Source organism: Bidens hawaiensis, unplaced genomic scaffold (genome assembly GCF_021521415.1).
Source record: "Bidens hawaiensis isolate Kalapana, Puna unplaced genomic scaffold, B.hawaiensis_p1.1 tig00011798_1, whole genome shotgun sequence".
NCBI classification, from domain to species: domain Eukaryota; kingdom Viridiplantae; phylum Streptophyta; class Magnoliopsida; order Asterales; family Asteraceae; genus Bidens; species Bidens hawaiensis.
Window position 1 is genome coordinate 673,493 of NW_027491938.1, and position 13,615 is coordinate 687,107.

The following is a 13,615-nucleotide window of genomic DNA, read 5'->3' on the forward strand; positions in this document are numbered from 1 at the left end:
GTTAACGTAATGCAATTAACGATAACTATAAAATCCTAGACTATTTGGCATCCCCTTATAGCTAGGTGTCGCTAATGTGTTTAGCAATATCTATTTATCCAAATTACCACTTTTATTTATCGTTTCGTATGCAAGTTTTGTGGCTATCTTTATTATATACTAATATGATTAAACTTATGAATTGCTCACCAACCTTTGTGTTGACAAACTTTATTTTATGAAATGTTGTAGGTTTGCATCTTGGTTGATTTATGATTGTGAAGAAAACAACATCAAAGACCTTAGGATATTAGTAAAAATGAACAATATCAAATTTGCCATATTTTGTGATATCTTGTTTATGGTTATTTTATGGATAATTGTTATGTGACATTTTCGATATTGTGAAATGAAATGAGTTTATTAAATACTGTCACTTTAATTAGTGTCTTGTGCTTATGGACAATCGTTACACCTCGGCATGTTCCGCCGCCTTTGGTCGGGGTGTGACAATAAGTTAGTTATGAAATAACTTAGGGTTTTAGGTCCACACTTAATAAAGGCCTATAAGTCTAAAAACATTATATATAAATATATTATAATAGGTAACATAAACTCAAAGTAATGTATTAGTACGGTGGTAGGCTTGGTTGTTATTAAATCATAGGTCATGATTAAAACTTGTAACAAACAACTTTTTCTTAAAAATTATCATAAAAAGTGTTAAAATATGAAACAAATACTTCTTGCAATTCAATATTTTCGTTATTAAGTGTTTAATATTTTTGTGTGTTTTGTTTTGAGGACTACATATAAGTCTTGGGCTTGCTGGACTTGGGATGGAAAGCCTGCTGGTTTGTTACTAGAAGAATAAAAGAGGGACGAACGAGATTGATGAATATAAACAGTTGGTATCTCTTATCTCTTCTTGTTCTACCATCAATCATTTGGTATTGTATAGTGAGTATTATAATCAGATCATCACAATGATGATATGAATATGTTCTTGGTTGTATTCGGTTATTTTCTTCAATCTATCGAAGAAGTGTTATGTAACAGTTGGGATTTCTTATTGAATAAAGAAGATATTAGTTTTCTGACATGGTATCAGAGCTATGAGTCTCTGATTCATCACTCTTCCGCTTGTTTTCTCTTCTGGTGGATTTAGGGTAATTGTGTTCTTGGTCGACCGATCAATCTGGTTCTTTGTTAAAGACGTTGATTCTTGGCTTTTAAAGATGGAGCTATCTCTTGGTCACTGGTCTCTTCTGACAGTTTGTAACCCTAAGTGAAGGTTGCGGCTATCGTATTGTTGGAGAACTTGATTTGTGAGATTGTTCCTTAATTTCTTGTTCGGTTTTTAATTGTTCTTGCATTAGGCATGTTTTTTGATTGATACGAGAAGATTAATGATTGGTTTGTTTGTGCATTAGGCATTCTAGGAATAATTGTGCATCATTTGTTTGAATTCTCTTGTGTGTTTGCATAAGTCTACTTGGCTAATCCTTGATCTGCCACCATTGAGAGTGGTTCAGAATATCTGGCTCTAGCCTTGATAGATTTTCTGTGCGCGTGCTTGCGTGAATTTTATTCTTGGTTCAATTTTCTTCGTTACAGTTGGTTAAAATGGGTGACAATGATGATTCTGGTGAGACTTTAGTTAGCAAATTAGATGCTAGTAATCCATTGTATCTACATCCTAGTGATTCTAGTACCATGACTATTATTAGTTTTAAACTTAAAGGAACAGAAAATTATTCTTTGTGGTCTAATGCTATGAAACTTGCACTTCAAGTTAAAAACAAACTTGGTTCTGTTAATGGTATATGTGAGAGACCAACTGATGATGAAGTTCTTAAATCTCAATGGGATATGTGTAATTCTATAGTGTTAACTTGGATTCTTAATTCTTTGTGTGAGGAATTATATGTCGGGCAAATTTATTCTCAATTTGCTTCTGATGTCTGGACAGAACTGAAGGAAACTTATGAAAAGATCGATGGATTAGTTGTTTTCAATATGTTTCAAGAGATTAATTTGTTAAAACAAAATGGAGACTCAGTCTCAGATTACTATCATAAACTAAATACACTATGGAAACAACTTGATGCCATGGTTCAATTGCCCTCATGCTCCTGTCAGGCATCAAAAGGATTTAATGATTTCAATACATTGATAAAACTAATGCAGTTTTTAATGGGTCTTGATGATGTTTACCAACCTGTTAGGACCAACCTGCTAACTCGTGAACCTTTACCTTCTGTAAAGGTTGCTTTTTCTATAATTTCTAGAGAAGAGTCGCATAGAAATTCAAACAGTAGTGCTAAAAGTCAGGGTCAAAACGTAGGGTTTGTGTGTAAAGCTGGCAGCTAGATAATAAAAAGAAATTTGCACGTGGGCCAAATCCAAACTTAAAATGCTCTCACTGTAAGAAAATAGCACATACTGTGGAAAGATGTTTTGAAATTATTGGGTATCCTCAAGGTCCTAGGCCTAGAGGATATCAAAAACCTAATACTTCTAATAATGGTGCATCATCTTCTATCTCTGTTGCTAGTACTCTCACTCCTGAACAAGTGACCAGGTTATTAGGATTACTAAGTGATAAAACTGAAGAAGGATCACAAAGTGGAAACATAGGAGGTAATAGTGTTTGTTGTTTTTCTAAAAATGTTTTTTTGCTTCAGCGGTTTTTCTTCAAAATTAAATCTAATTGGGTTATTGACTCTGGAGCAAACCAACACATGACAATGAGTGATAAATACGTTATTGATCCTGTTGATGTTAGTGAATACAATATAAGTGTCAAACATCCTAATGGTTCTAATGCTAAAGTTACTAAAATTGGCAAGATAAAATTAAGTAATGAGGTTGTGTTACAAGATGTCTTTGTTGTTCCTGAATATTGTGTTAATTTATTATCTGTTTACAAACTTACATGTGATAGCAAATTAAATGTTACATTTAATGAAAACAATTGCTATCTACAGGACTCACTCACAAAGAAAAACCTGGTGACTGGTAATCAGGTTGATGGGTTATATGTCTGTGGTGATTCCTCTAAACAATTTAAGGTGTGTTTTAATAGCATTGATGATTCTAATATTTGGTACACTAGATTAGGGCATCCTGCTAGTCAGGTGTTGAGTGTGTTAAAAAGTGACTTACATATTAAAAATGATTTTGTGGATTTGCCTTGTGATGTATGTCACAAGGCAAAGCAACATAGAGAACCTTTCCTTTTAAGTGATCATAAGTCTGTTACGGTAGGAGAATTGGTACATCTTGATACTTGGGGTTCATATAGGATCAAGAGTAAAGAGGGGTATAGGTCTTTCCTAACTGTTGTTGATGATTTCTCTCGTGCTGTTTGGGTGTTTTTAATAAAAGATAAAACTGAAGTGTTTTCTTGCATTGAAACATTTGTTAATATGATTAAAAATCAGTTTAGTGTCAATATTAAAACCTTTAGAAGTGATAACGGAAATGAATTTGTTAATAATCAAGTTCAAACTTTTTTTAGAAAACTTGGTATTATTCATCAAACTTCATGTGTTCATACACCTCAACAAAATGGCATTAATCAAGTTCAAACATTTTTTTTAGAAAACTTGGTATTATTCATCAAACTTCATGTGTTTATACACCTCAACAAAATGACATTGTTGAGAGGAAACATCGACATTTGTTAAATGTAGCCAGATCTCTTCTTTTTGAAGGTGGAGTTCCTTTAAATTTTTGGTCTGAGTGTGTATTGACTGCCACCTATTTGATTAACAGGACTCCTTCCTCTGTGTTAAATGGTAAGTCTCCATATGACCAGTTGTTTGGATTTAAACCCTCTCTGAAGCACTTAAGAAATTTTGGTTGTTTATGTTACAGTGCCATCATAGAAAATAATAAGTTTGAAAAAAGAGCTGAAAAGTGTGTTTTCTTAGGTTATTCTTTTAATAAAAAAGGTTATAAGTTGTGGGGTATTGAGTCAAAACAAGTGTTTTTTTTCAAGAGATGTAAAATTCTATGAGACAATATATCCTTTCAAAGATAGTTATGTTTTGAAAACTAGTGATATTGTTACTGATTATTCTGTAAACCATTTAAATTTTTTTGATAAATTTGATGACACTGAACCAATATTTCTTATTAGTGTAAATAATCCCAATGATGAAGGGGGGTCCAATTTCAGACTAGTGCTGGTGATCAGCAACCTAGTGTTGCCACTGATCACTTGAGTTCCATAACTAGTGAAGTATCTAGATGTCAGTTAGATAGTACTAGTGAGGTAGGTTAAAGTGCTAGTCATGATGACAATAATACATTATATGAGGGAAACAATGTCCCTAATGAACAAGAGGTTCAACCAGCTGTTAGGAGATCCACTAGGAGTTCGACTTTACCAAAGAGGTTGCAGGATTATATGATAGAGGGTAAAGTTAAGTATGGGTTAGAAAAAGTAGTTAATTACTCTAATCTGTCGTATGAAAATATGTGTTTTGTGTCCTCTTTAAATAAAAGCGTTGAACCCATTTTTTATAAAGATGTTGTTTTAGATAAACACTGGTTAGATGTCGTTTAGGATTATTTGATGTTTTCAAATATTGAATTGTTGGGGGGGGGGGGGGGTGTTAAAATATGAAACAAATACTTCTTGTAATTCAATATTTTCATTATTAAGTGTTTAATATTTTTGTGTGTTTTGTTTTGAGGACTACATATAAGTCTTGAGCTTGCTGGACTTGGGCTTATAGCTTTGGACTTGGGCTTAACAGACTTGGATGGAAAGCCTGCTGGTTTGTTACTAGAAGAATAAAAGAGGGACGAACGAGATTGATGAAAAAAGATATTCTTTACAACAGTTGGTATCTCTTATCTCTTCTTGTTCTACCATCTGTTAGAGTTAATCATTTGGTATTGTATAGTGAGTATTATAATCAGATCATCACAATGATGATATGAATATGTTCTTGGTTGTATTCGGTTATTTTCTTCAATCTATCGAAGAAGTGTTATGTAACAGTTGGGATTTCTTATCGAATAAAGAAGATATTAGTTTTCTGACACCACAAAATCTTATTTCGATTTAAACCTCCATATTCGTTGAGCCGGCCCTGCATAGAATGATTAGAAAACAAATAGTTAATCTCCAAATTCTCGTAATGAGAATTGAAGTTCCTAAATGTAACCCCATTTTGGAAAATTAGATTGAGTGTTAAATAAGCTAAGTTAAAATCCGATGTATAACCTCATATGACCCAAAAGGTCAGTCAAAATCTGTTAGATTTTTAGGGAGAAAAAAAATGGATGAATGGAAACCTTAAAGGATTAAATTAATATTCAGCTAACTTGAAAGACGTTTCTTTTATGAAGACATTATATTAACAAAGGCGAATTAACAATCACTAGTTCCAACTCCCAACAACAAAAATTTAGAAGCTTACATATTTAGCATATCAAATTTACACCAACTATGTCAATCGATTCTCTTTTGTTCAAAACCACCCATAGGTAACTTTGTATTTTTAAATCGATTACATTTTTCTACGATCTTAAAACCATAAATTTCATTTTGGTAAGTCATAAATTTGTGGACAATTTGATTAAAGTCATAAATTTCATTTGGTAAGCATTACAATTTGTGGTGTAAAATAGTCACCTCTTAGGTTTAGATTAAATTTTAGAAATTTATACTTACAATGATGATTGTTAACTTAGAACCATAATGTTTGATAGTTCAAAAAACATTATAACTCACTAGCATCATTTAATTCCTTAGCAACAATATAAGAAACATGAAACACTGCACATATGTTGATATACATATTAGTATATTACAAACTAGAAAAGAAACATATTCATATATTGTGTCACACTATCTCCCTTAGATGTTTAATCAACTAAACATGGTTAGGAGTCACATTTGGAGTTGAAACAGATGCCACCATCCCACCTCGCTCTGACCGGCTATTCTCGGCGAACTTGAGACCCCCTAGGTGCATCCCTTTTAGCTTCTCCTCCTCGGTCCACTCCGAAACATAGTAATGTTCTTCGCTACCTTTTACATTGTCTTTACTAGGTGGCAAGAACATACTTCCCCATTGTGGGAAGTGAACCAAAGTAACAGGAAGTGTACAACATATGATCATGATTCCCATGTAAGACAACCCATTAGCCGTCGAGAACGAGGCGTTTGCGAAAAAAACTAGTTGTGTTAGACCGGACCCAAAGTTCCCACCTGCCCCAGTCATTCCCGAGATGATACCTAGCGATCGTCGAGAAATAAATGGGATGATTCCGAATGTTGCACCACATGCCGCTTGTGCACCAATTGAGAAAAGGATCATAAAGGTAATGGCTAAGGGTAACGAGTTGACCAGACCGAGGCAGAGACAAAATATCCCTCCCGCGGTCTGGAGGAGCCATAGGTTCCAAAGACGTCCACGCATTCCAAACCTTTTGGCCATGAAATCGGATGTGAATCCGCCAAATGGTCGTGCCACGATGTTTGCCATACCGAATGTGGCCGCGATAATTCCAGCAAGGTGAAGCTTTAGATCAAATCTATTATCATAAAACAAAATTAACCAAAATCTATGATTAACATAGTTCATGAGAATTTTTATGATTAGTTGGTGTTCTAGTGTAGGGGTGTAAATGAGCTCGAGTCGAGCCCGAGCTCGACTCCCTTTTTTTGACTTACAAGAGCTTAAACTCGAGCACGGCTGGTTTCAAGCACTTTTTGTAAAGCTCGAGCTTAACTTATGAGTTGTTTTTTGAAATTCGGACTCGGCTCGTTTGTTATTTATTAATTAACTTATATACGTTCTTAATTATTTTTATATATTTTGAGAGTATCTTAAATGAACCTAAGCTCGGCATTGCATTGTAAAATTAATCTATAGACGCCAAAAAGAGGTAAAAACATAAAAATACACAAGGTCGTCAAGGCTTGACGAGCTTGCTAAACAACGCTCGAGCTTGGGCTCGATAACTAAATGAGCTTTGTTTGAGGCTCGTACTCGGCTTGAACTCAAAAAAGCCCGGCTCGTTGCGAGCTTTTATCAATTCAAGCTCGAGTAGCTCGTGAGCGGTTCCGCTCGGCTCGTTTTCACTCCTACTCTAGTTCAAGATTTACAAATATAAAATCAAAACAAACCTGTCATAGAAGTACTCAGCAATGACATTATCAATGGTTAATTCAACACCCATGGAGTAGCCATAGAGAAGTACAAATATCCAAGTTCTATAGTTTGTCACAGCATACCATAAGACCTACAAATTAAAATATCACAATCAAATAACAATAAAGACTAAATTAATATATGAATTATAAACAAGCAAGTGTGACTAATAACTTAATAAGTAATAACATACCTTTCCAAATTTATCTTTTGCAACATCACCTTTTTTCTGAAGTGCACCAAGGTTACCATCAGGCAAATCTTGGCCTAGAGTTAACACCAATATCCCCATAATAACATTAAGCCACCCCGGAATAAAGAACGCAATCCGCCACGCGGTGAAGGGCGTCGCCCCGGCCTTCTTAATAACCTCGAACAACACCGGCATCAACAATTGAGTCGCACCACCGCCCATGTTTCCCCAACCAGCCGCGGTCCCATTCACAAGCCCTATAATCTTTCCATTAAACATGGTACTCATCCAATACTGACACGACACGAACGTCGCCAATGAGAACCCGATCATAAACCTCACCGCGATGTACCCACTCGCGTTTTCTACAAACGACATGCAAAACACGGTTGGGGCGGATAACATTATGAGAAATGCGCACCCATAGCGTGGCCCCAACATGTCGCAAACCGCACCCATAACGAGTCTAGAGAAAATACTCCCTGACACGGATGCCACACCCGCATTGCCAATATCGGATTTGGTTAGATTAAGGTTGTCCCGAATGATGGGGACAAGGGGCGAGGCTGCGAAAGTGGACACAAAGGTTGTGAAAAATGAGAGCCATGAGAGATGGAAGGTTAGCATGTGAGGGTTTGCTAAAGAGAAGAGTTTGAACACTTTAGCCTTGTGTTCGGAGTCCACGGGTAGTTTGAACTTCGCGGTTGTGTCGGTTGGCACCATTGGAGATGCAACCGAAAACGCAAGCACCGGCTCGCGTCCCGTGACTCCGTGCATTGAAGTCCCTGGAGATCCTTCAATCTCAGGCATTGTGTATAACTTTGATTATGTTTGAAGGTAATGCCTTAATAATATTATTAGTTGAAGATATGGGATGAATATTTTGAGTATGTACGGAGTGTTTATATAGTAATTGTGAGTATTGTATTAGGGTTTATTTAACTATACTAAAAAAGAAAAGATTAACTTATTAAGTCAAATTAGATTTTAATATTTTTATATATTTGCAATTGACCGTGATAATTCTATATTTGGAAATAGCCATCACCAGTCCCACTTTTCACACTGATTGTTTTCATTTGTAAGTCTTGAAACCGGACAAACGAACGGATTTTGTTCTTGATAAACTTGCGAGACGGGTGCGGTAAATCAACGACCGAACAGATAATATAAAGATAATATAATAAAGAATGATCTCGTTATCAGTATTAGATGATGAAATAGATTAAACGAACCGACTCCACCCAAGGTGAGCTCTCCTTGGGTACGTGGGTGATTTACACCAAAAAAACACCCACATAAAATTAAGCAAGTACTCTATTTATAACCAAACAACTAACATTCTAGAAGATTTCCACCCCGTTGAAGCTAAATTCTTGCACTGAAGCTCTCGCCTCGTGTCCGGATTTCTCGCATACTTTATTTTTCTTGGCCATAATATATTTAACTTGTTTCGCCATATTAATATCGCAAGTCACTAATTTCCGGCCTTACATCATTGGACTTTTGTTAAAAAAACCTTAACCCAGTTAAGTTTTTTCCAAATTTTAAACTGATGTGTTCGGGTTTGTTTTGAAATTCGGTAAAAACTTAACAGAGTTATGTTTTTCTTTTACATATATGTAAAATGAAAACAATCAGTGTAAAAAGTGAGACTGACGACAACTATTTTTAAACGCGAGATTATTACCAATAAATTGTCAATACGTGAGATTATTAATTATTAAAATTTTATTTGATAATTATTAATTGTGATGAGTGGCTAGTGAAAATTCCCAAAAGGTTGCAAGGAATCCAACTTTCCGCATTGGAACCTTGTTGCATATACCAATGGATACTTTTTCAAATCTTAGTGGATCTTGAAAACTAATCATTTATTGCCAGCTAACATACACACACGCACACATAGTTGACCTTTAGGCTATGTCCAAAGTCTTCGGCTTTAAACAATTAAAAGAATCGAATGATTTAAGAAAGAAACAATAAAAAAAGAGAGGTTGATATGCTGACTTGACAGGCATCATGTCCCCAAGTTGGCATCGTATAGTGTCTTGTTCCACCAAGTTAGGCATAGTTTCATAAACAATTTGATGAGTTTTCAGACTTTGTTAATGTTTTTGAAATAAACTTAGTTTTATTTAAGAGCTTGATTAATAGCTTAACAATATCATTAAAATCCAAGTGATGTTTACATACAAAGAGTTTTTTAAAATGCAAAACGTAAAAGATTCACATGTATTAGTTGCTTGTTATTATATAAGTTGTGTAATTTTGTTACGTAATTATTAACTTTATGCGTAATTATTTATTTTTCGTAATTTCATATGTATATATGTTTCATATGTAATTATTTTATTTAATGTGTAATTCAAGGCCTCATGTGGTTTTCTATGATTCTCACTTTAATTACCCTTTATACATTAATTCACTCTAAGCTGGTTTCTACCTAGCAAAAGCAAAATCTAAAATAATTTGAAGTACATTAGATTATAAGTTTACTATGTTTGATACATTAAATGGATGCTTTAAAATAATAGCATATGCTTAAAGTTAGATATTTTTGTATCAAGTTAGCCTTATAATTTTATTTGTTTGTTTTTTTAACATACCTTCACAAGAAAAAAAAACAAAAAATAAGGCAAATTGAAAATAAATAATCCCAACTTTTGTTTATTGGCCGATAATAATCTTAACTTTAAAAATCACTACCAACGGTCCCAACTTTCAACTATTTTTATTTCAATGGACATGCGTTAAAAAACACTTAACACCGTTAAGTTTTTTCCCAAGTTTCAAACCGATGTTTTGGGCTTTTGATAGGAAGAATGATACGATTCGACTTATGTAAAACTTATCTCTGAACGGTGATTCAAATGACTTGATTTTTGTTAATTGGAAATTCAAACACCCGAATTGAAACGTTGTTTCATCGCTTGGATCATCATTTCGAGATAAGCTTTACATTGGTCGACTCATATCGTTGTTTCGATCAAAAGCCCTAAAACATCGGTTTGAAACTTGGGAAAAAACTTAACGATGTTAAGTGTTTTTTAACGGAGGTCCATTGAGACAAAAATAGTTAAAAGTTTGGGCCGCTGGTAGTGATTTTTAAAGTTGAGATTATCATCGGCCAATACACAAAATTTGAGATTATTTATTTCCAATTTGCCGAAAAATAATTCCGATTTATCGTCTTTTGGAAGTTGACTAGGTTAACCATGTATCCATAGACATTTTCTTTTGTAATTTGCTTATACAGAAGAATAATTTTAGCTGTAGGTGTGCTAAATATATGCTCAACTATAAACATATTAATAAAACTTTACCAAGTGGTATCATAAGATATTACTGAAAAAGCATTATGGACGGTGATGTATGTATAACTCATAATATTCCCTTCTCATTAAACTCATATAGTCATACTCATATCCTTTTAAATTAATTTTGGACTTTTGGCTTTAAGTTAAAATAATCTACTTACTGAAATAATGCGAGCATTACTATGCATGTTTTAATTTATCTACGTGATCATCTGATACTAATAATAAGAAAATCTACTGTAATAGAAATATATTTTCTTAATTACAAGCGAAGCTTCAACGCCTTCGCATACAGCCCTCTACTTAAATTGAATTATGAATATATTGCGAAAAACCTTTCAACACCTACGTGTGTGGTGTGAGTAGCAATTATGCGTTTTAGAACTTAGAACTCTTGATTAATTATCGGTGTATTTTAAACCGGTTAAATGGTCCTAATCAATTGAGTTAACTAATTAAGATGTTTAGTTACAGTTGATAAGTAAAAAAAATGGAAAAAAAATGTTATACTAGCTAAAAGGTTTTCATTTATATCATTGTGCGGATAGTAGTGGCGGATTCACTTACATGTCACTGGGGGTAAGCCACCCACTCAACTTCTGAATTGCTATGTTATAAAATCATATTCAAATTCAATATCCACCGTTCAATTTATTTCACAAGACCCTCTAAGTTTTTCATTCTTTTCTTCCAAAGCCTAATTCATTATCTAAAAGTTTATTTCAATGTCAACAATTCGTTCATCACTTGGGCTTAACTCAAATTTTGCAATCCAATGTTTGCACCAGCGACATGTGTTTCATGTCTATATTTACAATGCATTTTTCGTGTTTAATTGTCAAACTCGTTTATTATTCTTGTTTATTCAACACACATCATTTATTTTTATATTAAGTGCAATAGAAAGCCTTATGAAACAGGAAAACCAATCTTTCATAATTAGTTTTATCAATTTAGATAATCTTCCTTGTTGGTCATGACTTTCAATAATTAATTACCATACTTATTAAACAAAGCGGGGTTGAGACTTCGTTTTTAGTACCTAAATCATAAACAGTGATGAAAAGCACCAGGACTTTCAACGATTTTTTTACCCCAACTGAATAAAATTCCTGGATCCGTCACTGACCGATAGAGATAGCATTCACGTTAAATTTGAACTTGAAACGTTATCTACCATTATAACTACTAGCTTTTAGGATTTTTATACTGATCTTTGCTTGTTATTTGGATCAATATATCATTTTAGAAGGGATGTTGTGAGTTGTGACTTTCAACAAAATATTAAGTTGCGGATTCTTTGTATACATTAAACCATGTTGCTTGGTTTCTTTTTATATGAAATCCTTGATGCCTGATCGACCCATTCTGTCATCCAAAATCAGGTGGACTGGATTATGCACAACTTCTTCCTGAATTGTGTTTGTTCAAACATCATAACATATTATGTAAAATATCCTTTATAAAAAAACAATACTATTAAATTAAGGATGACCTCATAGTTTTTATAAAATCTTGTAATCACAATTAATACGTTGCCAAAGATATACACCCAGCACTCCCGCATAGTGGGAAGTATCCATCATTGACATGAGGGATGAGCGTTTTTGGTACGGGTACCGAACCGGTACCGAATTCGGTACCAATTTGGTACCGTCGGTATCGAATCGGTACAAATTTTTGAGTTTTCGGTATCGGTACGGTACCGGTATTTCCCAAACTTTTCACGAAATACCGGCACCATACTGATACTGAACCGATACCGGTACCGTACCGGTACCGAACCGAACATTTCGGTACCGGTACCGGTACCAACTATTTACAAATTTCGGGATCAGGATTTTCAGGTTCGATACCGGTACCATCCCAATCTCATCCCTAGTTGACATCATCTATTGAGTATGGTTTAGTGTCATTTCATTAAACTTCTAATAATCAATATATTTTAATGTTAAATATAATAATAAATTAATAAATTACTTAAATCAAGAAGGTGGTATGCCTCCACTTGCCACTAGATGTGACAATTTGTTCATTTTTTACTTTTCATTATTAATTCATGAATCATGCATATAATTGCATATGCTCAACTTTGACTTCCACAGTAAAAATGAGAGAATATCTGAAGTTATGAACTAAAATTATGGTGATCCCTCGTTGTAACACTTATTTTTAAGGGAAAATTTTTAAAATAGTCCCTTTTATAAGGAGAAGTTCTATTTTAGCCCTTTTTTTTTAAATTTTTTATAATTTGGACTTGTAAGACACTTTGAAAAAATATAAAAATAAAGAGGGAGTAGGCCAAAATTTCGAAAGAAAGTCAGGTAAAAGACGACATTTAGGGAAATAATACCGTACAAGTCCAAATTATTTTGTAATCTTGGAGCAAAAATCTATATTTTTTCAAATCTTTTGTATTCAAAAAACCATCTTGAGTGACTGTTTTTTTATGTTTCATGCATTTTCCGTCCATATTTTCAAATTCTTAAAAAAAAATATTTTTTACAATTATACACCTTAACCACCACCACCGATGCCGTCAACCCCACCCCATCACCACCATCGTCACTACCACCATAGCCGCCTCCACCACCACCTTGAACCACCACCATCACCGAAGTGGAGGAAGAGCTCGCCGCTGCTGTGTGACGGTGGCTTCCTGCAACTTCCGTTCAAAAAATTGGCTAAGGCAGCAGCTTTGTTGGGCTTCAATGGTCCTCAGGATGGGCCAATCTGCAATAATATTAATTTCCCATCAAAACATAATAACAAATAATAATAATAAGTTGCAGAAGAGAAGAAAGTAGAGTGGACCTGGGTTGAGATCGGGAAGAGGTGGAGGCGGCTGAAGGAAGAGGTGCGAATTTGCTTCCGCGAAGGGCCTTTCGTTCATCTTCTGTCAGTCCCTCCATTCCTATTAATAATAACTTATTGGTTGATTTTGG

The 13,615-nt window shown here is 34.3% G+C and overlaps 2 protein-coding genes across 2 annotated transcripts; one reads left to right on the forward strand and one right to left on the reverse strand.

The window, feature by feature from the left end:
• Nucleotides 1-1,605: 1,605 nt before the first annotated feature.
• LOC143539135 (uncharacterized) lies at nucleotides 1,606-4,789 on the forward strand. Its single transcript, XM_077032539.1, has 5 exons — nucleotides 1,606-2,327; nucleotides 2,435-2,555; nucleotides 2,667-2,888; nucleotides 2,970-3,510; nucleotides 4,686-4,789. The coding sequence occupies exons 1-5, from the start codon at nucleotides 1,606-1,608 to the stop codon at nucleotides 4,787-4,789; spliced, it is 1,710 nt and encodes a 569-aa protein (XP_076888654.1).
• A 1,084-nt stretch (nucleotides 4,790-5,873) lies between these two features.
• On the reverse strand, nucleotides 5,874-8,283 carry LOC143539119 (high affinity nitrate transporter 2.4-like). The gene is made up of 3 exons (XM_077032527.1): nucleotides 7,351-8,283; nucleotides 7,133-7,248; nucleotides 5,874-6,537 (listed from the first exon to the last, which is right to left on the reverse strand). Exons 1-3 carry the CDS (start codon nucleotides 8,158-8,160, stop codon nucleotides 5,874-5,876), a joined length of 1,590 nt encoding a protein of 529 aa, XP_076888642.1. The 5' UTR covers nucleotides 8,161-8,283.
• Nucleotides 8,284-13,615: the final 5,332 nt, after the last annotated feature.

Excerpts from the sequence above, each read along its gene's own strand:
- LOC143539135 (XM_077032539.1), top strand. The coding sequence starts at position 1,606 with ATGGGTGACAATGATGATTCTGGTGAGACTTTAGTTAGCAAATTAGAT. Across the intron at positions 2,556-2,666 it reads GTACTCTCACTCCTGAACAA|CGGTTTTTCTTCAAAATTAA; the intron begins GTGACCAGGTTA and ends TTTTTGCTTCAG. Across the intron at positions 3,511-4,685 it reads AACTTTTTTTAGAAAACTTG|GACTACATATAAGTCTTGAG; the intron begins GTATTATTCATC and ends TTTTGTTTTGAG.
- LOC143539119 (XM_077032527.1), bottom strand. The coding sequence starts at position 8,160 with ATGCCTGAGATTGAAGGATCTCCAGGGACTTCAATGCACGGAGTCACG. Across the intron at positions 7,249-7,350 it reads CAAAAGATAAATTTGGAAAG|GTCTTATGGTATGCTGTGAC; the intron begins GTATGTTATTAC and ends TTTAATTTGTAG. Across the intron at positions 6,538-7,132 it reads GCTGAGTACTTCTATGACAG|ATTTGATCTAAAGCTTCACC; the intron begins GTTTGTTTTGAT and ends TTATGATAATAG.